The sequence below is a fragment of the Bacillus rossius genome, chromosome 8, assembly GCF_032445375.1.
Source record: "Bacillus rossius redtenbacheri isolate Brsri chromosome 8, Brsri_v3, whole genome shotgun sequence".
NCBI classification, from domain to species: domain Eukaryota; kingdom Metazoa; phylum Arthropoda; class Insecta; order Phasmatodea; family Bacillidae; genus Bacillus; species Bacillus rossius.
Genome location: NC_086336.1, coordinates 36816547 through 36844210, shown reverse-complemented (window position 1 = coordinate 36844210; position 27664 = coordinate 36816547). Strand labels below are relative to the sequence as shown.

At 35.7% G+C, this 27664-nt stretch overlaps 1 protein-coding gene across 3 annotated transcripts in view; it reads right to left on the bottom strand.

The window, feature by feature from the left end:
• LOC134534738 (integrator complex subunit 1) overlaps window positions 1-27664 on the bottom strand; it is a 122690-nt gene that overhangs the window by 69202 nt on the left and 25824 nt on the right. For all 3 annotated transcript variants that reach the window (XM_063373241.1, XM_063373244.1, XM_063373243.1), the window contains exons 9-17: window positions 23610-23768; window positions 19209-19334; window positions 15174-15287; window positions 10921-11067; window positions 9382-9557; window positions 7702-7854; window positions 3566-3743; window positions 2553-2764; window positions 844-1042 (exon numbers count right to left, since the gene is read on the bottom strand). In XM_063373241.1, coding sequence (XP_063229311.1) covers window positions 844-1042; window positions 2553-2764; window positions 3566-3743; window positions 7702-7854; window positions 9382-9557; window positions 10921-11067; window positions 15174-15287; window positions 19209-19334; window positions 23610-23768 — 1464 coding nt within the window. The remainder of the gene's footprint in view (window positions 1-843; window positions 1043-2552; window positions 2765-3565; window positions 3744-7701; window positions 7855-9381; window positions 9558-10920; window positions 11068-15173; window positions 15288-19208; window positions 19335-23609; window positions 23769-27664) is intronic.

Genomic DNA, 27664 nt, shown 5'->3' with positions numbered 1-27664 from the left:
ATTCAACTTTAAATAAATAAAAAAATCTGTGACGCAAACGCAAGCCACTTGAATCTGTGACGTGAACTAACGCGTAAATGTCGTAGTACACGTTTGCCATAAAAGAGTGCGGGCCGTCAAATGTAGTTAACTCGGCACCTGACCGAGAGCGCGCGTTGCATGTAATCGGTAAGATATCGATATTCGACTACGTGCGTGCGCTCTATACGGACAGCAACATAACCAAACATGAATGATGCCAACTAGCGCTGGCTACATGTTTATAAACAGTACACCGCGGCAATGCAGACAATCAGATAAAGGTTATAACGTTTAAAAACTTCTTTAAAAGAAAATTTACATGTCAGACAACTTTGTATTTCCGTTAATTAAATAAGTAAATGGTAATGTCTGAATAAATATTAGATTTCTACTTTAAAATACATCATTTTATACGGAAAAGATACCTACACAAAGCGCTCAGCATCTAATAGCGGGACCAAAAACATCATGCGACGTTTACGCGAGAAGTTTTTTTTATCCCAATTTTGACGCCCTAAAATATGGGTGCGACGATTATGGGAGTGCAACCATTATGCGATAAAGTAGGGTAACAATGCTGGTTGCATCAAAGCTGAAACCAAACTAACCATTTAATATTAAATACCAAACACTATTATAACGTGAAATATAAAGTACTTCTGTAAGACTGTATTACCTCTGTGATAAAAGTTTATCTCCTGAACAGAATTTAGTAACATGTGTCTGTTGGAGTAGTATTTGGCATTGTTTACGCCAGCTGAGCTTCGACTGTTCTAAAGGTAAACGGCAAGATGACGGTGGACGGCGCGAACAGCAGCGCACCTTGATGGCCTGCAGCCGGCTGGCGACCTGCGGGGAGCCCAGGCGCCGCAGGAAGTACTCGAGGACCTCGCAGGCCGCCTGCGGGTCCTGGCCGGCGTCCCCCAGCACCTTCTGCAGGTGCGACAGCAGCTGGGGGTGCTTGTTCTGCTTCTCCGACGAGCTCAGCAGGAACTCGCACAGGCACTGCACCGGCAGGTGGCTGCAACCAGCACCAGCATCCCGACCTCTCGCCCCCGCGTCCGTTCGTTCGTCGATGAATTACGGTAGGCGAAAGGTGTCAGGAAGATTTGTGAATCATAAAAACCCCACCCTCAAATACGAGCAAAGTGTTACCTTTTAACAAACAACTATTTATTTCTAAAAAGCTTGAATTTTAAAGCTATTTAGCACAAAATACTAATTTGAACTATAATTTGTTGTCCTAGTTCAAAAATAAATTCTGCTGTCAACAGGCTCTCAGATATCCTGTGCCCACTGTAACTGTGAGATGATGATGATGACTGATGATGAGTGATGAGAAGAGAATGTAAAATTGAAAGAATTAATGGATGAAAGAAGTGAGAGTACCATCAGAAAATCCACCAACTCATGGCAGTACCCAACCACATTTCCTACTTGTATTAAATTCTGTGTTTCACTACTGGCAATTTAACTCTGATTGCATATTTATGTAGGGACAAAATTATGTGGCGAATCACGATAAAACCGAAATAACACCGAAAAGCATGTCAACACATCGCATAACACCAGAATACAAGTTACTATACCATAATAACACCGAACTACGTTATTATCATGGAATTAAGCAGCATTTAACCAAAACTTAATTTCAATCAAAAAAAAAAGTATCTTTTAAAGTTTAAGGTTCTAGGAAGAATTTTTATTTCCAGACCAAATGTGTACCAAAGTACATACGGTAGAACCTCAATTATCTGTGACCGGATTAACCAGGCATTCGGTTAACTGTGTTCTCAATTAAAAATCAAGCATCTTTTTTGAGGGGGGAGGGGAGGTCATATCCGCAAAGTTTAATTCATTAAGGAAGGAACAATAAAGGAGTAAAATTCTGTCCTTTAGGTAATTATAAATAATAATTTCATTAATACGTATTTTTAAAAATTAATAATTAGTGTCAGTAATACTAGTACATTTGTTTTGTATACATTACTTACTAAACTTTGCTGTATTGTTGTATAGCCTAAATATATTTAAATTCGACTATCTATAATTTTAGCTTATCCGTGCTGACATTCCCCGGTTAATTAAGGTTCTACTGTACATTAGGAAAAAAAAATGTAATTTGTTTAATTTTGCATTTTTAATTGAATCACTTTTTTAAATAAAATATGCTTGCCAATTTATTTTCATTGTTCTGAATGTATCAGTTATAGATCAATTTATTACAAATAATTTTATCGTAAAAATGCAGCATACAAATACACTATTTTTGTGGAGTAAGTACTACAAAATGAAATTTATAACAATAAAGACAATAACACAGAAATACGTAATCTGTTTTAAAAACGAAATTGGAATAAAAATACATACTTAAAAACTAGTCTCTACCTAAAGGCCCCAATCTATAATAATATACATAACTGGATACTGTCACACAAAGCACTGGGCTAGTACCAAGAGGCAAACCAGCCCTCAGACGTCACAAAAGCAATCAAAACCAAATTACCTGCGGAAACATGTTGCTAACGTACCTGAAATCCCCTTCTGAGTTCTCCACCAGGTCGGCGAGCCAGGGCATGGACTGCGACGTTCCCTGCCTCTGGATGATGTCGAGCAAGAAGTCAGGATGCCTGCTGCGGCAGAGGAGGTGCCCCATGCGATGAGATGCGTTCAGAGCCTTCAGCTGGTCCAGGACCGACTGCGGGGGTTTTCGAGGAGGCCCCAGTGGGTCCAGGGTGATGAGCTGTGACAACAACACGTTCATCACAAGTTTTTGATTAGGATACAGGAAATTATTTTTGTCAATACACATTTACGGGGGAGGAAAAGGAAACACAGACATATGTGACCATTAAAATAATAATGTAGTACAATGAAATCTCACTACAATACTATAAAGTACTTCAAATTCACTGTATTTCTCACTTTTAAATTTATATTTTTAAAATCGCTACAGGATGTTTTGTTGAAAACGATACAATTCATTATGTATGACTTAGTTTACATTATTATTGTTATTATGTATGGGTATGGTTCTAACATTTATATTAGTTTGTGTTAATGTTTGTCATGTTGGTACAGAAGTGTTTTTTTTTGTGAAGTCGGTTGTATCCTTACAAAACCATGATTTGTGTTGTCTTTCTCGGCTATTAAAGTCGGTAATAAAAGTTATGTGTGCTCTAAAATAGTTTTGCATTTATATATATATGATCAGAACACGGTTTACATTTAATAATAGTTCCGTATAAAAAACAAAAGAACCTTGTCAGGTTGGATAAATTGTGAAAGGATAATTAGGGAAAAGTCAATATGTTCTTACTAAATATATCCTTTAGATTGCACAAAACACGTTTGAAAAATATTTGCAGCTTACAAACACATTACTTTTTCTTAATAGTTACTCCAAATAGGTGTCGCTCACCTGGAGATCCAAGTAAGACTTACTGAAGTTCTGGAATACCTTCATTATAAGATATTAAAAATGAGGGGTTATTCAGGTTAATCAGGTTATTCAAGTTATCCAGGTTATCCAGGTGTATCTCACCTGCGTGAGCAGGAGACTGGTCTGCTCCGTAATGGTCTGCTTGGTGGACGCCGCAGCCAAGTACGACTCGAACTCCAGAATCTGCTCCTTCTCCTGGGCTGCCATCTGAAGTTCCTTAGCCTGTGCGTCTTCAGAAAGCTCGGTGTTATCCATGGTGGGGGGTGGGTACGAGAAGTGGCTGGACACATTACACATGCCAGTTAAAACTAGTGAAATAATTGCTCCTTAATACTACACCGTCAAGTACAAGTGTACAATTAACAGAGAGAAGTTTTTATGGTTTTACTCTTAGGTCAATTGCATTTTTAAAACCTGAGATTTCTGAGATATTGTTTTTATATAATATGAAACTCACATTGTTATGTAGATGTTATGATCTTAATTGAACTTAAATGTACTTATGTTGTTATACATATACTTATTACACCAAAATAGTCTCATTTTGACTGATTCATGATTCACTTATACAATAAAATCATTAGTAATAAAATAAGAATGTCTAGCACAGAACCCTTCAGAAAAATAAAAATATTTCCGCAAATTTTTGTGATAGAAAAATGTCCCAATTTCATTAATGTCAAAAAATAAGAGATGTAGGATCAAACTATGTATGTAATATTATATTTTTTCAATCAATTTAGTTTTTGTACAAAATACATGATTAATATATTACATTCAAGTTATTTACCACAGTAAATGATATACATGTTGTAATTTAGGTTTAGTTTTGTCAAAACGCTGATTGATTTCATGTTTTTAGTTACATTTGGGTGTTAAATGGTCTATTAAATTGCATTTTGGTATTATATGGTGTATTGACAATCTTTGCGGTGGTATTTCAGTTTCATTGCAAGTCACCATATACACCTGTCCCTACCAATTACTGTAGGGCCGCGACGTCTTGGCGTGTCGTTTTGCGGGGAAGCGGGGAAGAGTAAATGAGAGGGGAAGCAGCTGCGCGCGCACATCAGCAGCTATGCGGTTCATAGCAAAAACATCAGGCGCCACGCTATCAGTTTGAAGTGAATAATGGAGCCCGACGCAGGACATTCAAGATACAATAAAGTAATACATAGTGGGGAGAGGGGAATTATAAGTAGTGTAATCCAGTGTTGTGATGAAGAATCTGCCAACAAATGTCTGCTAGTACCTCTTGCAAAAGCAACCGAAAGAGCTGCGCGATACACAGGTATAAGCCAAAGATCAGTTTCGCGCATCCGAAAACACAACAGAGAGACGCGGTTTGTTTGTTTTGCATTTGGCAATTTTCCAAACTTTCTGCACCGCTTGTTAGAATATTTGTTAGCTACAAGTGTAGCCGATATTGCTACACATTATATTGCATTATATTACATGATATATTACATTACATGGTACATTATACATACATATACATTATATATTGCATTATATATTTTATTATATATATGATTTTATTATAAATATTAATGTATATTATATTAATACATTATTTATTTACAATTTATATGTTTATATTTACATATATATAACACTCCTTTATTTTACCGTGAAACAGCCTCTCATGTTTAATTATTAATTTCAAGCCAAAAAAACTGGGAAACATTTGTTGTCAGTTGATGACTTTGATGGAAGAGTGATCAGAGACACTAGCTACGAATTTTATGCAGTAAAAAAAGTGGTTCCACAACAAGGAAACTACTGCCAGTTTTGAAAGAAAAAATCGGATGGAGTTGGGGAAAGACATCACTGCGTAAAATACTCAAAGAAATGGGTTTTGTGTGGAGAAGAAGCCAAAATAAGCGAATGCTTCTTCTCGAAAGATCTGACGTTGTTGCTTGGCGATCACGGTACCTGACTCAGATGAAACAGTGCAGGGAGGCTGGGAAGAAGATATTTGACATGGATGAATCCTGTGTTGACACTAATTTAACCTTTCAGAAATGTTGGCAAAAGAAAGGTGACGTTGAAGGTGTAGGTAATGGCAACAGGAAATGCTGCGCACAGACTGATAGTTGTAAGCGTTAGTTCTAGGCAGGGCTTCCTTCCCGGAGCCTCTCTTGTTTATAAAGCAAGCACAACAACAGGAGACTATAAAATACGCGAGGATGGTTTGTTATAAATATGGTTTTTGGCCCCCTCAAAATGACTAAAATGGTTCTTTCAGAGTGCTGTTATGGAAAAATTACCAACCCGTGTGCATAAAAGTGGTAAGGTTCTTGAAGTGCGTAAAAGTGTCATGTCGATCGTCTTCACATTTCAGCCAAACCAAATGGAAAAGAAAGCATCAGCGAGGGAGTTACATGCAAGTCTTAATTAATTGTGTTTCCTACAGCAACCCACAATTACAAATTTAGTTCTTAACTTTAAAGAATTGAATAGCTATGTTTAACTATGTTTAACTAAGCTGCCCAGTCGAGCAAATGGTGCACTACCTTTAAATAATAAATTACCGTAAAGCATTATCGCATCTTTGTATCATTAAGATCTGCGCTGTGTTGCACCGTACGTGAGATTGTTCTCGACCAATGTTTTCGGAACGGCATGAAGACTTCCAGGCTGTTGTTATCTGCGGAGCAGACAAGGAGGGACGTGTCGATTACAAGGTCGCTGAGCTCTAGGGAGTCGACCCGCCAAGACGTCGCGGCCCTACTATAGCGATTCTGCTGAATTATTGAAAGTCAATATATTTTTACCATAGATAACAAAAGAAAATTATTACATAGTACAATGATTTTTATTTAAAATTAGTAATAAACTGCTCTATGGCAAGACAAAATATACACATGAGCTATACTGTTTAAAAAATGTCTCAGATATTAGGTTGCACCCTTATTCGGATCTCTTCTTCGGAAAATCTTAAAAGGACCGGAGAGTGAACTAAAAAACATGGGTGCAACACAGTGGTGCAACCTGGCAGTCAAGATCAACAATTTCTCGGATCCACCCACCAAAAATTATGAACGTTTGGATCCACCCTAAATAATCTGAACGTGAATGATTCAGTCTGTGCCAGACTACAGAATGTGCTGAACCGAAGAAACCCAGATTCAAGAGCACGACTGTATTATGCATATCTATTCCAGTAAAACATACATATGAACCACAAAAAACGCTCATTCAACCTTATCAATCAGTTGTGGCCGAGTGTTTAGAGCTAACGGACATGATTCGCTCACAATCACCAGTCTTGATGTTTTCGAAGTGATTACCTTTTTTAACTTCCTTGTTAGTGCTCATAATTAATAACAATTAATTCCTCAGACTTTATCAATCTGATTTTGCGGATTTTAGTCTATCCCGTAGTGATGTATCTATATCATATATAGACAACGATGTGAGGATAATCATGTTTTGGTTACCGACGAAAAAAACAACTTCAAAATCTTCGATAACTCAGGATAATAATACCCGCAAATTTGAAATAAACAACCTGGAACAAGTGAATATGGAAGATTTATTCAAAATCATGAAGAACGTACGTGAAAAAGTTGAAGAATGAGAATTTCATCCTGAAAACCTTACTCATGGACTCTAGAGCGGAAACTGCAGAAATCAGGCAAGAAATGACTCATATCAAAGAAAAACTATGTTCCAAAAGAGATCAAGAAACTTCATATAGTCAAGCCCTGAAAGATGCCTTTCGTCACAAAGTCAGGTGACTGCACGTATTCTCAGAACGACTACGGTAACCGCAGTTCGCCTCATGACCTACATTCCAATCGGCACGATTCACGCAGCGTTAAGAGCACAAAGGACCACAACCAATGTGACGACAGCGATAGCATAACAAGGGCGCACGCACATCCAAGACTACAAGTCACCCTGAAACAAAACGTAAACCTGAAAAGAATAAAACACCATGCAAGTGGATATTATAAATGTATCCACTCTAAAAATGATACCCAAACCTACTTATAAAAAAACAAAGGCACTCTTTGTAACTAGATTTGATCCAGCTGTGCAAGTGCAAGAAATCATTGATTACATATCTAATGAACTCCAAGTTAATGTGACAAAACTTAAAACAAAATTAAACTCTTACACTTCTTTCCACATTTAAGTGCTGGAAGATGACTTTAATAGAATAAATAATATTGTGTTCTGGTAAAGTGGTTGCTTAGTAACCAGCAAGCTTAAAGATGAAAGGTACATACTTAGTGATGCACATTTCCATGAACACACGTAGAGTTGGGTATTTCTCCCACGCGAGGCTTCCAAACGTAGTTGGGTTGTGTGCGGACAGGATAAGAAGCATTATCCATGCTTTCCAGTATGAGTTGGTGACCGCAAAATGAGGTGGGCAGTACCTGAAATAAAATTTACAACACAAAGCTCAACAAAATATTTAGGTACATTTCAAAGAAGACATCTATTGTAGGCCTTACAGTGGTGTGACTTCCGGAAATTTTTTACATACTTCTTTGTTTCCTGGTCTAGACTCCACGATCCTTGTTATCTCAAAAGCTTTTATATGTATTGCTTAAATGAGACTTATTTATTTTCCAAATACCTTGCTAAGTTAGTATAGTAAATTTTTTTTACAGTGTGAATAACTAATTAAAAATTTTTGCTGCATAAGTCGTGCAAAGATTCTTTTTCTCCAAATGTATAGTAGTGTTTAACCTTACTTCTTAATGTTATCATTAGTAGGGTGATTAAATTTGTAGATACATTAGCAAATAATTTAGTGTAGGGTAGATACCTATTATAAAACTTTTGAAAAACAGCCTAAAGTTCAAACAATACTAAACTTTTTCCAACTGTTCTCAGCTTGATAAGTTCTGGGACAGCCTCAGTCTCAGTCTCAGTCTCAGTCTCTCTCTCTCTCTCTCTATATATATATATATATATATACACACACACACACACACAGTGAGAGAGAGAGACACACACACACATACAACACACACACACGGATATATATATAGAGAGAGAGTGAGAGAGAGAGAAGGAGAGAGAGAAAGGGAGAGAGAGAGGGAGAGAGAGAGGGAGATATGACCAATATCACAAATATGAAGTGTTAATTTTATATTAATTTTGGTTTTCATCTTGTTGACTTTGAGGTTATTAGAGATGGACAAACACTTTACACAGTAAAATTGGAGGACGACTTAATCATGGTCTATTATAACCTCAATTCCTTTCATGGAATTATCTGTGCTGCCTAGACAGGTAACATTTGACATCTGCTGATACTGGCTTGTGTTCTGTGTGTTAATGTGTTCAAAAGTTTTTATATGGAAACTAGTGTAAAAAAAAAAAAACAATAGTATACAAATATGTCCATGAAATTATTTTAAATCTATCTCACCCACTGCAAGAATTACTCAACGTTTTACCGTTCCTCCACCAGCAGGGCCATCGAGAGGACGGGACAGGGGACAGAGGGGGCAAAGTTCCCGGTGCCCAAGCTCCAGGGTGGCTGGTTCAACTTTCGAGAATTTTTTTCAATGCTCGTGGTTAACTGATAAAATGAAAAATTGAAAGTCTATTGTTAATAGAATTTACAGAAAACCTTAAAAGTAATTTTTTAGATAATAGTAATCATAATCATGACAATTTTACTTTAATTCTGCAATGTAAACATAATAAAAATGCCAAATTTTACAGTTATGTCTATTAAAAAGTTAAAAAAATAATGACATCAGGATCTAGACTACAAAAAAAAATTGTTATTCTAACAAACTCATATATTTAATCAGTAAATCTGATTTTAAAAGAAACAAATGAATTACATTTTTAAAATACATACACATTATCAATGCAGACTTTTAAATAGAGCTACATTAAACTAAAGTTGTTTAAATAACACATTACTGCAAACAGACACATACCCTTGGGGTAGGTCTATATTTTCTGGATGACGATAGGCAGTCAGATTGAACACGAGGTCAATAATGTCAACCTTGTCCACTTGCAACATGGGAAAACCTTCGGATGGTAAGATTGCAGCTCGTTTCAGCAGCTGATCCACCAGTTCTAGGGTGTCTGGTGCTTGCAATGGATGTTCCTGAAAAAATGACAAGTTCACTCATTAGAAGGAACCTTATAGTCAAACCTCATTAATGCAAACCTGAAGGGGCAATAACTTCAAAATAACAAGAATTATTTTAACCAAACATTTACAAAATTTAATCACAATGTTTATATAATTTGTAAATTAAATTCAAATAAGTTAAAACTTGCACACAATATTATACCACACCAAAAGTACTTTTTAGGATGGCTACACCTGTGGCTCAAAAATATATTTTCTACAGTATTCAACTTTAAAGGATTTAAGAAATAAATAAGGCAAAGTTTTATAAATTACCTACAAAAAGACATACTACCATAATTTTGGAAGAATAAAATTTTTTATAGGAATTTTCCTCAACCTATAATGAACCAAAGCAATGGCATCAGTATTATTTCAGTTGAAACTTCACAACGTTTCTGTACATTATTCTGGGATATTTATAGTAACCATTCTTTACTACACATTACCTAATAAAAAATACTTTTGTATTAAACAATTTACTTAGCACTGTAACTCCTATGTTATTTCTTGGGACTATGAAAATGCTTTGAGTTTAGTAATAACAAGGTTTTTATTAATGGGGTTTCACTATAGTTACAATATTTTATATTTTCAAAATTTTTGTATGTGCTTAAAAATATTATTAATCTAAAAACACTCAGACTGAAACCATGCAAACAAATATTGCAATGAATGTAATTCAATTTCAAAATTCATTATCATATTCGATACTATTTGTTATCTGATGTGACTAGAACTCTTGCTCTCATTAAATTTATTACATTAATGCTTGTAATGTTGATTCCTGTCTCAGTCTTTATATATCATTAATAATAACTAAACTTGAATATGGATAAATTATATGGAATAAAATTGGCAAAACTGATAGTGAAAAAATTCAAAATAAATTAAAATTATAAGTCAAAATAGGAATTTTAATAATATTATTTACTCTCGTCTTGAAACCCTGTCGTCTAGAAGAGATATTTTAAATACTTTATTTGTAAAGAAATCTTATTAAAATAATCTAACCCGTAATTATCTTCTTGAAAATACAGGAATTAAAAATCTTCCTTTAACTGTCCATATCAACCTTTATTATGTTCATTAAATAAATCAAATGATATAGCTTATTGGATAGTCAAAAATTTTAATAAGTATGAAACATCACAGTAAAAATTAAACTATTTTTGTATAAGTCATACACTATTTATGAATTTATACAATTTATTTAGTAAAAAAAAAACAAAACAATAATATTGAAAACTGATGATTCAAAAAAGTAATCAGCCTAAAAATAAAACCATAAATTCTTGTCGTTCATTATAAGTTGTAAGATGTGGCTTCTAATTACCTTGGATAAACCAATGAGTAGGATTCTTGTAAGACTGTTCTGAAGAAGGGGTGCCTCAGAAGCGAGACGCATCAAAAGAGCCCTTTCTCCTTCAGGGGGCCACATGTCTTTGTTATAATACTGTTCTAAATGCTCCATGAACAGAACCTGTAACATAAACAACAATTAAATTATTTTTAATTAAATTATTTTCTTTTAACATCATTTTGACAGCATGGTCACACAACAAAACATACCACAGATATTAAGAAAGGAACTGGTAGGTCATACTCATACCCTATTGTTACAGACTGGAAAACTTCATGGAAACGTTTAGTGATACGCTAAAATTAAAATAATTATACCTTTGTGGTGCTTCTGCTATTGGTTCACTTTTACTCTAGAGGACTCTGGGCCAACTATAAACCTTCAATCAAAGACATATTGAACCACAAGTTAACCAGTGAGACGCATCACAAGTCAGCAGCCAGTGAACAAGTGGAGTTTGCTCAAATATGCATGGGATCGTAGAGTCTATCCTGGTCATTGAAAGCGTAAATTTTTACAATCCTACATAAAGTAAGGAACGATCCCCATTTTTGCCTAGAGTGGATTTTGTATATCATATAAAACCAAACTCAGGTTGTTACGTTATAATTTACTTTATATTGTGAAAAAGTTCTTTGTGTGTTTAGATTTTTTATCTTATTTAGCTTTGTTTGTTATAATTGGTGGGACAGTTTTAACACTGGAGTGTAATTGCTGTGGTTCTGTGTGCTGGGCTCGCCAAGTAGGTAGCAGATGGGTGTGGCTAGACAAGTTTTCTATGAGCTGTGGCATTAAGTCAGGCTAGGGGCATGTGATCAGTTGGCGTGGGTGCGAAGCGCAGATTTACAGGTACCCACCTCACCTACCACTCCCCTTTACTGGTAGATGGCACTTTTAAATGCAGCGATGGCAATGCACCTTAGTGAAAGGGAAGGCAGGGGGGAGAAACTCAGTACGAAGGTCACGTGGAGGCCGGGAGGAAGATAGGACAGGACTGGTCAGTTTGGTAGCGCATGGTAGGGTTGGACCGATAAGGGCATGGGTTTGTAGAGTTTAACATGGTGTGGGTTTTGGAGCTAGCGATTGGGAAGATAGCAGCCGGACAATGGAGGTGGTAGATGTGTTTTGAGGTTTTTCATTATTATGAGAGAAGAAATGGTGATCTGCCCAGAGGAGGCGGCAGTCGATAGCCAGGATGCGATAAGTAGAGATGTATTTCAGTACTTCTGTATTTAACTCTTCAGAAATATAGTTAAGTACAAATTCATTATTGTTTATTCATGGCAGGCGTCTCTCATGTGTTGGGTAGGCTACTTGAATGTCTTGATAGGTTTTAGAATGGCAAAATATTTTGTTGGTTTTGATTTGGATTTGTTTATAACTCGTGTGAGTTATCTAATCGCGTGAGCATTTTAGTGTTCTTAGGTCTTTACAAAGTTCAGTTATGGTAGTATTCTTTCTGATGCTTTGTTAATGTTGATTTTTTGAAGTTTGTATTACATGACGTTTAATTTCTGATTTTTTTGGTAATGGAGTGCACACTCCAATATTGTTTTGTAAGCAGATGTGGCTGTTATTTTCTACTCCTAGTTTGGTTCACTGTTGTTTTTTTTAATTTTTGACTTGGAGTTGTTGGTTATGGTGCGGCCAAATAAATGTTAGTATGTGTTGGGATTTTTCATATCGCCTTTCTTTCTTTTTTTAATAAGTGTAGAGGCACTATGCCACCATGTTGAGACAATGCAATGAATATAACCATCGGCTCCACCTGTTGGCATCTGCCATGGGTCGTTAGGAAAATTCCAGATACTTCCAGTATCTCTCCTCTCTTTCTTGGACCTTTTTGTTTAGTGAGTTAATCTATAATTTCTGAGCATTTGTAGACGTTTGGTACTACCTGGTAAAAGCTGTTGGTTGGTTAACATATAATTATTTTTATGTGAAGAGTAGCTTTATAACAATATCCCTATAATTTGAGATAATAGAGAAGTAATAAGCTAATTCTTTCATTAAATAGTTAAAAACTACACAGATCTAAGGAATCACTAGGTTTAAAAAAATAATAATAAGTACTACGATTTATATTAGTAATAATAAAAGTTTGGATTCTTGAATCTCCTTGGGGGTAAAATATTTTTTTGTAGCTTGCCTAATAAGCTGAACTGGATCAACCAAACTGGAATTTATTTAAATTATTCAGCCATAAATGCAGTCAACAGTTAACCGGCTTGGCACCAGCAATGAATAGTTTTTTTAGCATTTAGAATTCACAAATATTTTTACATTGCACTACAAGCATTTGAACCCAGGTTCCTTTGGAATGTGCGTCGAGTGCACCGCCTCACTCCAAAATCAACATTTTGATTTTTCCTTGTATTGAAATGAAAAATATTAATATAGCTTTGTACACAGATACAAAACACACTACTGCCCAAACCAAATGTATTTATATACATAGGTCAAAATTTGTGGAGCTAATTGTGCATCACTGCAGGAAACTTTAGAGGAGATCTTCAATAAATACTTCTCTAACAGTCTGCATGTGCATACAGCCATGCAGTCAAAACATCAGCTACGAACGAACCATGTCATTCTGATGAACGACGATGGCCAACAAGGGCAGACTGAATATTATGTTTAACATCAATCATTGTGGATTTGACATTATGTACCGTATTTACTCGTGTATAGCGCGCCTTCGTGTATAGCGCGCCTTCGTGTATAGCGCGCACCTCGATTTTTGCAACAAATTCCAAAGAAAAAAAAATTAAAAAAATTTTTTCCCCCATAAATAAATTTTACTAACATTTTGTGGTACCTGTTAAGTAATTACTTATGAAACAAATGATTATTTAAATTGATGTGTGGTGATGTGTCAGGAAAATACTTAAATTAAATACTCTTCCACCTGAAAGCGAAACTTTTGTGGCATACTGTACCATCTGAAACGACCGGGCAAGCTAAACTCTGCTGTGTAGACGGAAGATAATGAAGCGCTGTATCGTCACAACTGGTACAAGGGCGGGAGAGAGGGAGGCAGGCAGGGACTATGACCATCAAGTAACTTGACAGTTGACAGGACTAAACACCACCACTCCCGTCACGCTACGTTGCTAAGCTGGCGCCGAGGACTAGATGGATGACTCACAGGTAGCTGCTGCGCTGGCTTTCCGGTCTAAAAATAAACACGAGACCATGATGTGCGAGCTTGCCCGCGCACGCGTCTGCCTGTGGGTGCGCCTGTGGGTGCGCCTGTGCTTGTGTGCGTGTGTGTGTGTGTGCGTGTGAAAGAGAGGCGTTGCTTGTGCTTATGTGTGGGGGCTGGCCAGAAACGTCAACAATCACCCGGCAGTTAACGACTACCACTCCTCCTTCCCGCCTACCCCCCCCCCCCCCCTAACTTTTTTTTCCGTGTATAGCAAGCATCCTTGATTTTTTTCCTTTCCTTGAGGGGAAAAAAGGGCGGGCTATACACGAGTATATAAGGTATATAGTGCAGTTAGTACCGTACATTGCCTAGTGCTTACAAAGAACATTTAGGTTGAAGTTTTGAAAAAAAAAAAACCTACTGGCAGTCTTTAATCCATTACTAATTTCTAGATTTGAAGTGCTCTTAAGTGAGGTATGGACATACAGTGGTTGTTAATATTTATATTAACTCATATCAAAACATAGGTTGGAGATTTTGATTAATTTTTGGTACACTGTAGTTTAAAATTTAAATTTATTTTGTCTCTAGAAGCAGGCAGAAGTTTTAATTGAATATAAAAAAGTGATTTTTTTTATAGCTTTTACTTTATCACTAATAAGCAATAATGCAGCCAAATTTTAAATTATATGAAATATTATCATTATTACTTGGAATAAATGTTTATTTGCATGAGAAAATATAAAAAATATATATATAAAAAATAAAAAGTTTTTATGCTCATGACATTTTTGGTGAGTCCTTGAAGTTAAAAATTTTTATGCATTACAACATTAGAGGACCCAAAAGATAAGATTGAAATACTTCACCAGTGTGCTTTCCGGACACAGTTTATGTTATACATACACAGTTCACAATGAGAGAAAAATATTATTCTGTGAAATAAAATTTTTTGATATAAAATTGTATAGAATTAAAATGATTACTAAAACACCAATGATGCTTACGATCCATGCTCTGATTTATTTCTTTGCTTACATCACAATAACCAAGATCAAGTGAAAATCAATGCAGTTACCTTGTGAAGAGCATGAACGAATTCAGATGCACTCGGCCTGTAAAGCCGTGGAACAGTCTCGTACAGCCACCAAACGGCCTCCTTCTGTATTGTGGACACTTGCATCTGAAAGTTCTGGCCACACAAAAACTTGGGTAATTCTTCATAACACCATTTTTGTGCCTCATGATAGGCTGACTTTGGCAGGAACACTTTCCTTCCAAAATTACTATAATTATATCAATCAAATCTTCCAATATCATTAAATCCTAAGTACTTGAAAGTATTACATTTCAAGAAAAATATATGAGTAAGAGGAATACCGACATGCCAACACTATCACTTGTGTAGTTAACAGAGACTACATTATTTATCCCTATAGAAACTATAAAAAAATAATTGCTTGTATCTTGCACATGTATTTGTTTTATTTCAAAAATAAAAATGTAACATGTTGAATTTTGATTTTCTCATTTACTAAACTATTCCTGATTCTAGAGATCTAGAACTGGATTCTATGTACTCTTTTAAGAATCAAATTCATGATTCGGATTAAGAAAAAAGTGGATTCGAAGATCATTAAAAATTACAGTAACAGTTCAGTATGTTGGAAAACTCACAACTCTGCTATATTGAATTCCAGTACATATCAAGATCTTCAAATCAACCTCTGATAGTTCAATTACACCTATCCCTCACTTAGCACGTCCTCAGATTGCGCAGATTCATTTAGCGCGATATGAATTTTACTGCCCCAGTCTTGAATAGCACGTCTGTAAATTTCAGTTAGTACGAAATATTGTCAGGCAAAAAAAAAAAGTCGAGCAAAATGCCACAAAGTCTGTTTCAACTTCTGTAAACAACAGATGTGCCGTGAGATACAGTTAGCCAAACAAGGGGGGAAGAGATGCGCGTGCAGTTCTATCTACGCTATCGGCTGTTGTACAAACATCAGCTATGGCAAGTTAAATTGCGGCTATGGAGTGTAAAGGACCAAATGTTTTTACGTCCATGCGTATGCCACCGTGCCGTATCGTTGACACGTGGCCACAAACCGAGCCGTGAACTCAGTCTAGCCAGTGGCAGGGAATTCACACAAACAAAAGCAACGTCTGCCCATTCAGCTGCCGGTAACTGTACGTGCTTGATCACTCATAAATCATAATGCATTGTGTTCAAGTATTTGAGACAAAACTAGAAGTATTACAGCACGCAGATTGTCATGAAGGTTATGATGGTCGCACTTTAGTTTTAAGCAAGTCAACTGTGCGCACAATCGTACGAAATAAGGACTCTTATGAAAAGTTTATATAAGTCTGATGCTGTTGGTTGTACTAGCGGGAATATATTTGACATTAGATACCGGAACAGAAATTAACACATGATTAACATGGAAAAGGCTGCTAAATGAGTGTTGCAATGAAAAAAATAATTATTGGCCAGACAGGATTGGTGTGAACCAGATGGTGATACGCGAATAAGCTCTTTAATTTTTGAAAAATTGAAATGTAATTATCCGGACAGTAATATCGGTTTCACTGTCAGTAAATGATGGTTTGGAAAGGTACACGACGTGAGTTGAAGGTCACGCCCGGGCGGGCAAGTCAGCCAGTCGACTGACGATAAAGTACATAAAACCATGTATCGCCCGTTATGCGGTGTCGTATTTGTCACACTAAGTGCAATGGGAGGCATATAAATGATGTGACATATTTATAGTTGAGTGTTATTTTACGCATTTATATTACGTAAAGTTTATTTTCCTACACAATTTTGGAACACCTTAAATAAATTAGCCTTGCTATTTATGGAAACTAATGCTTCAAAATACGTGATTTCGAATAACACAAGCATTTTTAAGAATGAATTAGTCGTGCTAAGTGAGGGATAGGTGTACTGCATAACAAATACTTTAAACAAACCATGTATTATACGTGTTATAAACAGACCATATAACAGCTAGAATTCAAAAGCAGGGTCATCAAGAGAATCTAAGGGCACAGGGGCTACAATTTAATGTACAACTTTTCAAACCCCACAATTAAAAAAAAATCTAAAGTCTGTAAACATTACTGTTCCAATAACTGTAAACATGATCTGTGTGTATTACATTACTTCTAATTGTGAATTATGTTAATAAGAGACTTGTAATAATTATTGTGTAATGCATCTTAATCCCATTTTGATTGTTTAGGCTGCCAACTTGGGATTTCAGGTGCCTTTATTTAGAACCATGCATTGAGCTAACTATGGTTAACTGACTCTTTATTAAGAGCCAGAAATAACAGAGCAAGAACTTTTTAATAGGGATATACAGTGTCCGTAGATGAGAGGGTAGTTAAACTGGTTGCCAAGTACGTAGTTTGTCGAAACACTCACAGATGATGTTGCACAGAGTTAGTTACAAGTTGACATTTTGTTAAGACAGCCTCTCCATACATACTGGTCCAGAATCGACACACTTGCACTACTCACATGTGGTGCAGTTTCGCAATGGGCAGTTGACTATGGCCTTTAGTTAGGCAGATACTACTTGGTAGTCTGGCTCCCGGCTGCTAGTCCTCCGATCTCATGCCGCGTGGGGGTAGCCAGACATTTCGGTTGTCAGCACTGCGAGAACACTCTCAGCAGTGTGGGGGTTGGCGCAGTAAGCAAACTCGACTGCTTTTGGCGTTGTTCCCCTGGTGTCCCCTGGCCAAGGGATGGCCTCACAGAGGGTCTGGGACTGACGTAGGCAAGGGTGTTTTTCTGGAAATCGCCAGCCGCTTCTGGGAATTCCAGGCAACTGGTGCCGTGGGCACTCTGCCTGCCTGGTGAGAGAGGGGGTAGGCTGGGGGTAGTAGCCGATCGAGAGGGTTCGGGTCGCTTCGTCGGTCCACGGGTGGTTACCCAGGACTGCTGAAGACATAGGCGTGGTCAACCTGGCAAGGGACGATGCAACTGTGGGTGAACAGCGCTTGTCAACTTACCCATCTGCCACGGCCTGCACACGTGTTTAGGAAGGAAGGGGCTGACAGCTTAGTGGTCATAGACGTGCACGTCACGTGACACGTCACTATCAGGGTAAACCTAAGCATTAAAAAAAAATGTCGAAACTCAACCGGGTACCAGGGATTTTGCCCCCACCCCGCTGCCCTTACTTCACTATGGCCCTGTTCATAAGTTTAATTTGTTCCAAGAATACAGAGGGCTCATCAAAACAGCGCTAATCAAATACATTTTTTCCATAAGAGTGTATGATAATTTGTTTTTCATTCAGGTCTGCATACTTGCTGACTACCATTTTAATCAAGACACTACTCCCTTTAAAATTTGTTTATAGTACTAAATAAAATTGAAGTACATTTAAATAAGTGTTGAATAAAATTCTGGGATTAAAAAATAATTAAATTTTAAAAATTTCCATACCACAGTGCTTACATAATAGGGGCTGGGTATAACATTCCTAAGTAGGTGCTAACAACATTTCTGAGATAAATAATGTTATTACTATAAAAGTATTTAAGTTATAATAAAATTTAAAAAAGCATAAACTCAAAGTTTCGTATTATTAGAAATTTTATTTCACCGGTTAGTGTAATTCCCCGACACTGTTGTTTTAAATGTGCGCAAGCAATGATTTTCCTCTAGTGCATCCTAGTAGACGCATGGTAAACTAGTCCTGAAAGCTTCTGACTTTACTCTCCAGAGCTGCTGATGACATACCCGACATGCGGGATAGCGGAATATAAACGTTGGCTGAACACTCGGGCGTCGTCGGGAATAAGTACACAATGAAGGAGGCGAATAGCTATAAAAGAAAGAGCAAAATATTGTTTGTTGATTCATCACATTATTAATAAGTTGCATTGTATTTAATGCTACCATAAGTGCCGTGGCCATTCTGTGCGCACAGAAGTAAAAAATTTACGTAAAAGGAAAAGTGCTGATTCGAATCTGAGAATGCGCTACTTCAAATCATGTCGTAATTTATTGTTGTTGTTACTTTAAAACCGCAAACAGTGAATAGTGTTAGTTTGAGGAGTGGGTGTATAAGACCAACGTCATGAAACATGCCTGTAAAACAGCTATTTCCCTCCGATCGCCGCGGGCCAGGAGCGATGAGGCTTCCTTCACCTGCGATGTCGCACCCAGGAATATGCAGAGTGTCAAGAGGTCCACAATCGATACGAACATTCGCTCCTGCAATCAAAATGTTTTGTGTTACATGCATATGAAATACAATAGATTATTCACTTTTAATAGAAGAAGGTGCACTGCGAATACTGCAATTCTTTAATGAAACAAAAATAGTTTGATAACTTTCATAAAAAAAAACCTACATTAATGTTCACCTCTAAATGGCAATATTTTCCAGAATTATAAATAGTAATTTTTTCTTATGTAATATGAATATGGAATAAAAAAATTAAACAGGTTGAAGTAACTTCACTTGAATACAGAATGTTAACTAAGCCCACATGTAAACTAACTGATCCAACACTTGTAGTACTTTTATTTTAATTTTATAATAATGCAATGTAATCAGCAAAATTAATTATGATGAAACTTTTTTGAATTAAAAATTTAAAAATCATGAAAATTACAGAAGCCTTAAACAAAGGGTAAAAATATATTTTCACCCAGAGTTGACCACTTTTTAGATAGTTATGAAGTCATTATGAGTCGTGAGTTGCCTTATAGTGTTGGAAACCATGGCAGACTCCCCCATTAACGATCAAACAAGAACAACTCCATCATGAAGATTTCTTGTGAATTACAAAACTACTACAACTACTCATAATTAAATAGACTAGCTGAGAAATATTCAACAACTAAAAAATAAAAAATTTGTTTTCAGATACCTAGACCTCCTTATCTGTCTAAGAACTTTCTATGCCTTCAGATGGGGGCAACGGTGCCAGGTTGAAGGTTTTCAATTAACCAATTAAACATAACTAACAAAATAAATCTAGACAATGTTAAACTTAGGTCATAAAAACATCCAATAATCTTACACAGAAACAACCAACAACATCCATTTTGCCGGAACACCTACCTACGCAAATAAATAAATAATAAAATAAGATTTATAATTACCCAACACCTAAATTCTTTTTATTACAGTTCCCAACAAAGTAAATAAGAAATATTCTGCCCCGAGAATCTTAAAACACCAAAATTGCCAATGGGCTACAACTTTTAAAAACATTAATAACAAAAAAAGAAAAGTTCCTGTTTTTTACTTAATGCAAATAACTAATTACGTATTAGTAAAAGTAAAAATAAATCCTTAATAAAGAAAAGAAAGGAACTGATAACAGGCTCTTGATCAGAAGTTAACATACTGAGAAAACTAATTTCACAAACAAAAGTAAAACTGAGAAAATTCAAAAAGCATCTTAACATGAGTAAACATATCTTATGACTAAATCTTGTTTTATCTGAAAATTCTGTTAATTTATTTGTGGTATGGGGCCTCAACATTCTTTCTGGCATGTGTCACTGGCATTACAAATTTTACACAGCTTTAAGAATTCTGTTCACGTCTTAAAACTATCCGCAGGGTTTTCTCCGAGATGTGATTTCTGAGAATTATACTTAAATTTATAATAAATAAAATAATTTTCATGATGTTCTGCTCCAGCATGCTTCATTACTATTCTGAATGCTATATCATGCTAAAAAATAAAATAAAATAAATGTAATTTTAACAATTGTAAGAAAATAATAAAACTATTTCAGAGTACACAGTTTGAAGTAAAGTATTGTACTTTACATCTTTCAGCTTCATTTTCATTTCACAAGAAATAAACATGGTTAAAAACAAACAACTTATTTATAATTGGATACCTAAAGCACAATTTTGAAACCCTGTAAGAAGTAAAATTTATTATGAAATAAAGTATTATTTCAAAACATGGTGATTCTTACCTTCTACCTGAGAACCAGCCAAATCTATACCATCAATTACATTAAAAACAGACTAAAACCTTTTTAAAAGCAAGAGCAGCAAGATGCTATAACACAACTTCAATTATCTTATTTCGCCTGTCGAATCTAGCCTCTGGGTGAAAAACCGGTTTTATTCCCAAACTCAAGCGCGTTCCTATGCAACATTATCTCACCGGCTTCTCTCCTCCCAACAATGCCAATAACTGCACAACACGCTTCAGACCTTCAAAAACTCACTCTGATTGGGCCGCTCGCCACCATAGACTAATCCAACGACCAATCCCATCCCAGCTACCTGCCACCTTCCAACCAACCGTTATACAGTTTCTCCCCGCTACTCTCCCTCCTGCCAATCGTAGTGCCACTGTGCAGTAAAACTGCTAATCTGCTTCAGAAGAGTGAGTAGGGAAAGAGAGCAGGTAAGGTTGGTAACTGGAAGACTACCTCTTGCAGCCACGCCGAAAGAAAATGTGCCCAAACATTTTTCATATATACCCACAAAAATCTTGCTTGGCCAAGACCGCTAGACTCTTTCTCGACGGGCCAATTGCACACAGACCTGAGACAAATACAAATTGTACCAAAAAAAACCTGAAAAGAAAAAGCAAATCCTGGGGCAGAAAGAAATTCTTAATCACAAAAAAAATGTTACCATAATTATTTTATTTTATGATTCAAATTCCAATTCAAATTCCAATTCAATTTAGAAAGAAATTTATGTTGGAGTCCAACCCCCCACCCCCCACCCCCCCCCCCCTTTCCCCGTAATTCCAAATGCCTTTGGGGATGTTTTATATTCACAGTTGACATATAATGGACATTGTCTTAAATTTGATGTGGTCTTACAATTAAGATAGAAGGTATTAAGTTCATGGTAGTCTTATATCGTTGGTTTACTATTAATATTAAAAGCTCCTAAGTCTAATACACAAGTTTTTACAGAAGAAGCAAAAAACATTTTGTTTGGGATGAATTGGAAAATACAGATTTGCTGTAATAAATACAAAAAAAGTCAAAATAAAGTGATATTTAATTATAAAGAAAGAAAATACATTGTGTTAATTATATATTAATTTTTTAAGACATAGGTGGTATTGAACAATAAAATGAAGAAAAACTACAGGAGTCAGTTAAGTCCGACAGATGTCCTTGCATTCATAATTTGACTTTGGAGGTTTTACAGGCCTGTGTGTCAGTAATTTATGAACCCAAGTCATCTAAAACACCAAAGTCTCAAATTCAGATTTAGGAGGTTTTGATAGTAAGCCGACAATATCTGATGTCACTCTACAGTTAATTATTTTACATTTTAAGGCATTTTTATTCAATGTCATGATTTATGACTGTATGTATATAATGCTTTATGCTTATGCTAAAATTTCAAAGATATAAATCAAGAAATAATGGAACCCAAACTACTACAGTAATTTGTAATTTCATATAAGCCAAATGGACATGTGTAAGGCACATGAATATTCATTTAACTCAAAATTGTTATAACATTTGATTTCCATCCATTACAAGAATTTCTATTGAAAATCAAAAATGAATGTTCTGAACCTTCCAATATTTAATGCAAAATTGAATACTCACACAAAGCTATAATTATCAACAGTGATAAGTGCATTGGAATATTAGATGAAGAGGTGATTCACACATGCAATCACAGTCAGTGAAATGGCCTTAGAAAAGCGGATGATGTATTCAGACACACCTCAGCACCGATGTACAAATAATAAAACAACATGCAATTAATTAAAACACTGGAAACAATAAAATATTCCCCACACAAAAAGAAGCTATGCAATAAGGAACTAACTGCTATCTTTTATACCTTAAAAAGTTTTTGAAAAATACATAAATACATACCTGTTAATTCTTTCAAAAGTATATCAGTATGGAATAATGATGCCTATTGTGAAGAAAAAAAAATGGTCGAAATCTCACATCTTATTTATAACTGGATACCTAAAGACTGATTTTGGAACCCCAGAATAAGTAAAACTTATCATGAAATTACATCTTATTACTTCAAAACGTGGTCACTCTTAACTATTCTAGGACTGCCTGATAACCAACTGACTTTTTACCATCAATTGCATCCAAGACAGACTAAAACATTTTTAAAAGCAAGAGCACTGTAATGATATTAACACGACTTCACTTATCTCATTTTGCCCGTCGACTCTAGCCTCTGGGTGAAACACCTGTTTTATTCTCAAAACTCAAGCGCGTCCATATGCTATTGTCTCAAAGGCTTCTCTCCTCCCAACCATGCCAATAACCACACCTCATGCTCCAGACCTCAAAACCTCACTCTGATTGGCCTCTAGCCACCACATGCTACTCCAACCATTAATCTCGTCCCAACTACCTTCCACCTTCCAACCTAGGTCGACCTTAGTAGATAGATAAGACTTTGTGAAAAACTAATGAATATTACGATAACCTCTTCTCTCACAGCAGGCAAGGAAAATCAAAACCACAGAGACTAACCATTAGTATTTTCTGAATGTAACATACCTTGAATTCGAAATCTCTGAACTGCAGTGAGCCTTCGCGCTTGTCCATGAGACCTCGACAGAGCACTGGGAGATTGACGTCGTGGCGTACAACCCGAACAATCTCACGGAGCACGGCACGTAGGGACCGCAAATAATCCTCACGGTTCATCAACACTTCCTGGAAAAAAAAACTTATGGGATGGCAAACACTTAAAACATAAGTTAAAATTTAGTGTTTTGATGCAGATAGGATTTATATTTAGATGTTTTTCTTATATAAATAATTGAAGATTTGAAGACTGGGATATTATGTTTACCTCTCCATGATGTCAATACAAAGGGCACATTCTTAAAATTTTATTATCTACAAAGACTTTGGTTGCATTTATTCACGCTAATAACACTAGTCATTTTTAGAAGTGGGGGAAGAAAATTTGATCAATTTGATTCAAAGTCAAAGATGAAGATCTAAGTCTCTGACAGAGATGAAGTTGAAGATCACTTAAATAATCTACTATACTAAGAAAAATTTATGGATCAAACTTATAGAGCTCAAGAAGTTTTTTTCAGCACATAACCCCCTAATTAAGAACAATGTGGAAAACATTCAGCAAGTTACCTAATTGCTACTGTTTTCAAATAAAAAGACACAATTCTAAAAATAAAAAATTATTTATTTAATAGCAAGATAACTTATGTACCTACACTTAAAACGCGAACACATTACAATTATTGCTTTTAGATAAGCATATTTTTTTTTAAATCTTAAAAACAGCTGCGTGTAGTAAAATCTGAAACACTGTCAGCAAGAGCATTCCCAGAATTTCATTTGGTGAAGAAGGGGGAGGGGGTGAATAGAACCTCTTTGCCTTCTGTTTGCTATTAAAATTTTTTGGGATTTCAGGTGAAGGGGGGGGGGGGGGGGATTTTTAACAGTAACAGGCACTTGGTAGAATCTTACTCTATAAATACATCAAGCAAATACAGGTTAATGTTAAAAAAAAACCTTATAAAGAGCAAAATAGTTGCTGTGCAAGGATTCCCTTTGTTAAGAGGCATATGGCATACTAAATACACGAGGCATACTAAATAATAAGATATAATGATAAGTTGCGAGAAATATTCTTCCTCAAGTCAACTGATTGTAGAAGAATAAATGAACATTTAGGCTTCAATATTTATTCAGATTTTCTTCCTTGTACTTTCAGGTTTTATCTCTATGAATTTGTATAAGATAATGTTTGTCTTTCAATCTAATTTCTTATCTATTTTTTGGATCTTTGATTTTCAAGTGTTCTTAGTAAGCTTTTCAACTATCAAAGTCTTATATTTTAAGGGGCCCGCCTCGTCAGGGGTGTATGTGTGTTAGTTAGGCAGGATGAAAAGTGTGACGCTCGATGGTATTTCTAGCGCGGTATAGCCTCTAAGCGCAAGGCTCTGAATTGACGCGTAGTCTTCTCGTCGTCACAGGATAACTGTGAAATTTGAGCGGTGACCGCAACATTATATGGCCGATAAATGAAGATAAAGGTGTAATGCAAGTCCCTTAAGTGCTTTTAATAATCTGTACAGGTTGTTTTACGCCTAAAAATTACTCTGAAAACATGCGTTTTAGCCATTTTAACTCTTCTAGAAATACAGTTTAAAAACATGATCCAAAATTAAAAGTACTTTTAGGCCCTCAGCGAACTCTTAAATGCTTTTCGTAAGCAGACCGCACTCGGATATCTTAGTTTTGAAATCTCATTGTTTTCCCTGAAGCTCTGCGCACCGTATGTGTGACCAGGTAGGCGGAGCCCTTAATATTGTAAATTAATAAATTAAATAGCCATTTCTTGATAATCATTCATTAGATTAACAAATCAAGTAAAATATAAAAAAATTTATAGTCTGTAGATTTAGTTGTTTGTGCATTATCATCTTTTTTCCTATAAGTGGGTCTCAGATAAGTAAAATGTATTCTATAGGTGATTTAATGAAAAGTATAAGTGAGACAAAAGAAGATATATCACGCAATTAGGTATTATATCCTATGTTTATTTATTTGATTTAACTTATACATCGGGAAAAAAAGAGATACACTCTGTTCACGATAAGCTGAAATGTTTTTTTAGACAGATGCTTAGCAGATTTCCTCCAATGGTTGTGTGATTGTTTGAGTCAACCCTTTTTTTTTGTTAACTAAGCAGAATATAATTGCCTAGACAAACCACCCTGTTGAATGGTGTATATTGTTCACCAGAAAAACATGCTGACATTTCTAATCCATTTTTAATGGCTTGAATGGTTCTCATATTTGTAAAATCCAAGTTAGCCAACAGTATGGATAATATCTGTGGCCTCGAAAATCGGATTTAAAACCAGCTTCTAATGCATTTTGCTCTAAGAAAAGTCTTTGCAATCTTCTACATTTATAACAATTTCCCAAACACAAAAATTTTTTTAAAAAATTAGTCTTTGATTTGCTTTTGACTTTCCAAAGTTTAGTACACCCCTCATGATTTTACCCTCCTAAGATATAAAATTGGTCCCAAAGTGAACCTAGTGTATCAATTTTAGTACCTTTTTAGAAACGTTTAACTAACATTTTCCTACAAATTTTTTTTAGCAAAGGATGATTTTTTAAAATCTTATAGCATTGCAGACCCCTGCCCTCCCCAGCTTGGCAGAGTATTCCTATGCCATTATATTTTCTAGTAAGACAGTGTAGCAGCTGATTAATATGGACCAAGGTCATAGAGACCTGGTTTTTCATACTTGTTTGTTGTTTTCTTATCATTCTTAATATTCTTGTAAGCAACTTTGATACATATTTAATTATATTATTCATAAAAGCCATCTAGCTATGTTTTTCCTGGTGTTAACTTTGTTCACTAGGTTATTGTTTGTGTATATGCATTTATCAGTATTTTATCTATTTTCAATATTGTTTTTATATCTATATTTCACGTTTGGATTTGTTTGAAAGCTATAGTTGTTTTTCTAGATCATTGTGTATTATGTTGGTAAAAGGAAGGATGAGAGACAGTTAGTTGCACACCATGGCAGTGTAAATTTTGTAGACTTTTTTTCAGTACAGTCTTACTGGTGCATTCTGTATGTAATTCTTATGAAGGGAAAATCAGCAGTGTTTTCACTCACATGGGAGATGGTCAAAATATCACCTTATTGCATCAGCCAATCATAAAAGAATTTAGGATTTATCATATTTTATTTTTTGCAGGAAAAGCCTCAATGCAAGGGGCAGGAAATATGAATACTACTGTGTTCTTGTGAGAGTTATGTTGTGATTGGTTGTCGAGGTCACGTGACTGCTTGTTCCCTGCGTGGTTGCAGGCGGTCACGTAGCCTCTTTAAAGTCGTGTGGTCGTGGGGTCGGAAGATCGCAGTCGGGCAAAGGCTCAAAAATTAAAGATTAAAAGATTGAGAGGCAATTTTTGGAATTTAATAACTTGGTTTTGATGGACAGTTCTGTAAATGGTAAATGTGAATGTAAATGTCAGTGAATGTAAATTTTTTTACGGCAGCAAACTTGGTTTTGCGATGGTTTTGTGAAGAAGCTGAGAATAGTGTTGTGGTCTGAAGATGACAGCCATTATGAGTAGAGGCACTGGAAAATAGCGTTTATAATGGGTGTTCGTAGCATTTATATTTTGCCACATAGCATTTATATAGCATTAACTTTAATTCTTCTCCCAGTTTATGCGGATGTTGCAAGCTTTGCAAATAAGTATGTTAGTGTCACTAGCATAGAAATGGTGCATTTGTATTGCTCTGCACGTGAATGCACGGTAACAGATTTTGTCTGTCCCATGACGGTAAAAAAAATAATTATAGTTCTAACTGCATTGCACGCGAACGCAATACAGAAAACCGACTTTTATAACCTTAATTTTATTGTGAATAGCAGCGCAATATTATAGTTTCACAGATTACCGTTTGTTTTTCGGGTTAGGAAATTAGGAAAACACTAGGTACGTTCAACAAATGAGCGACAAAAGCATAGAGCTACATTGCTGCCATCTTTTTTTCCCGTTCAAGTGCTAACGAATTTGACTGAACACTGAAGTAGAT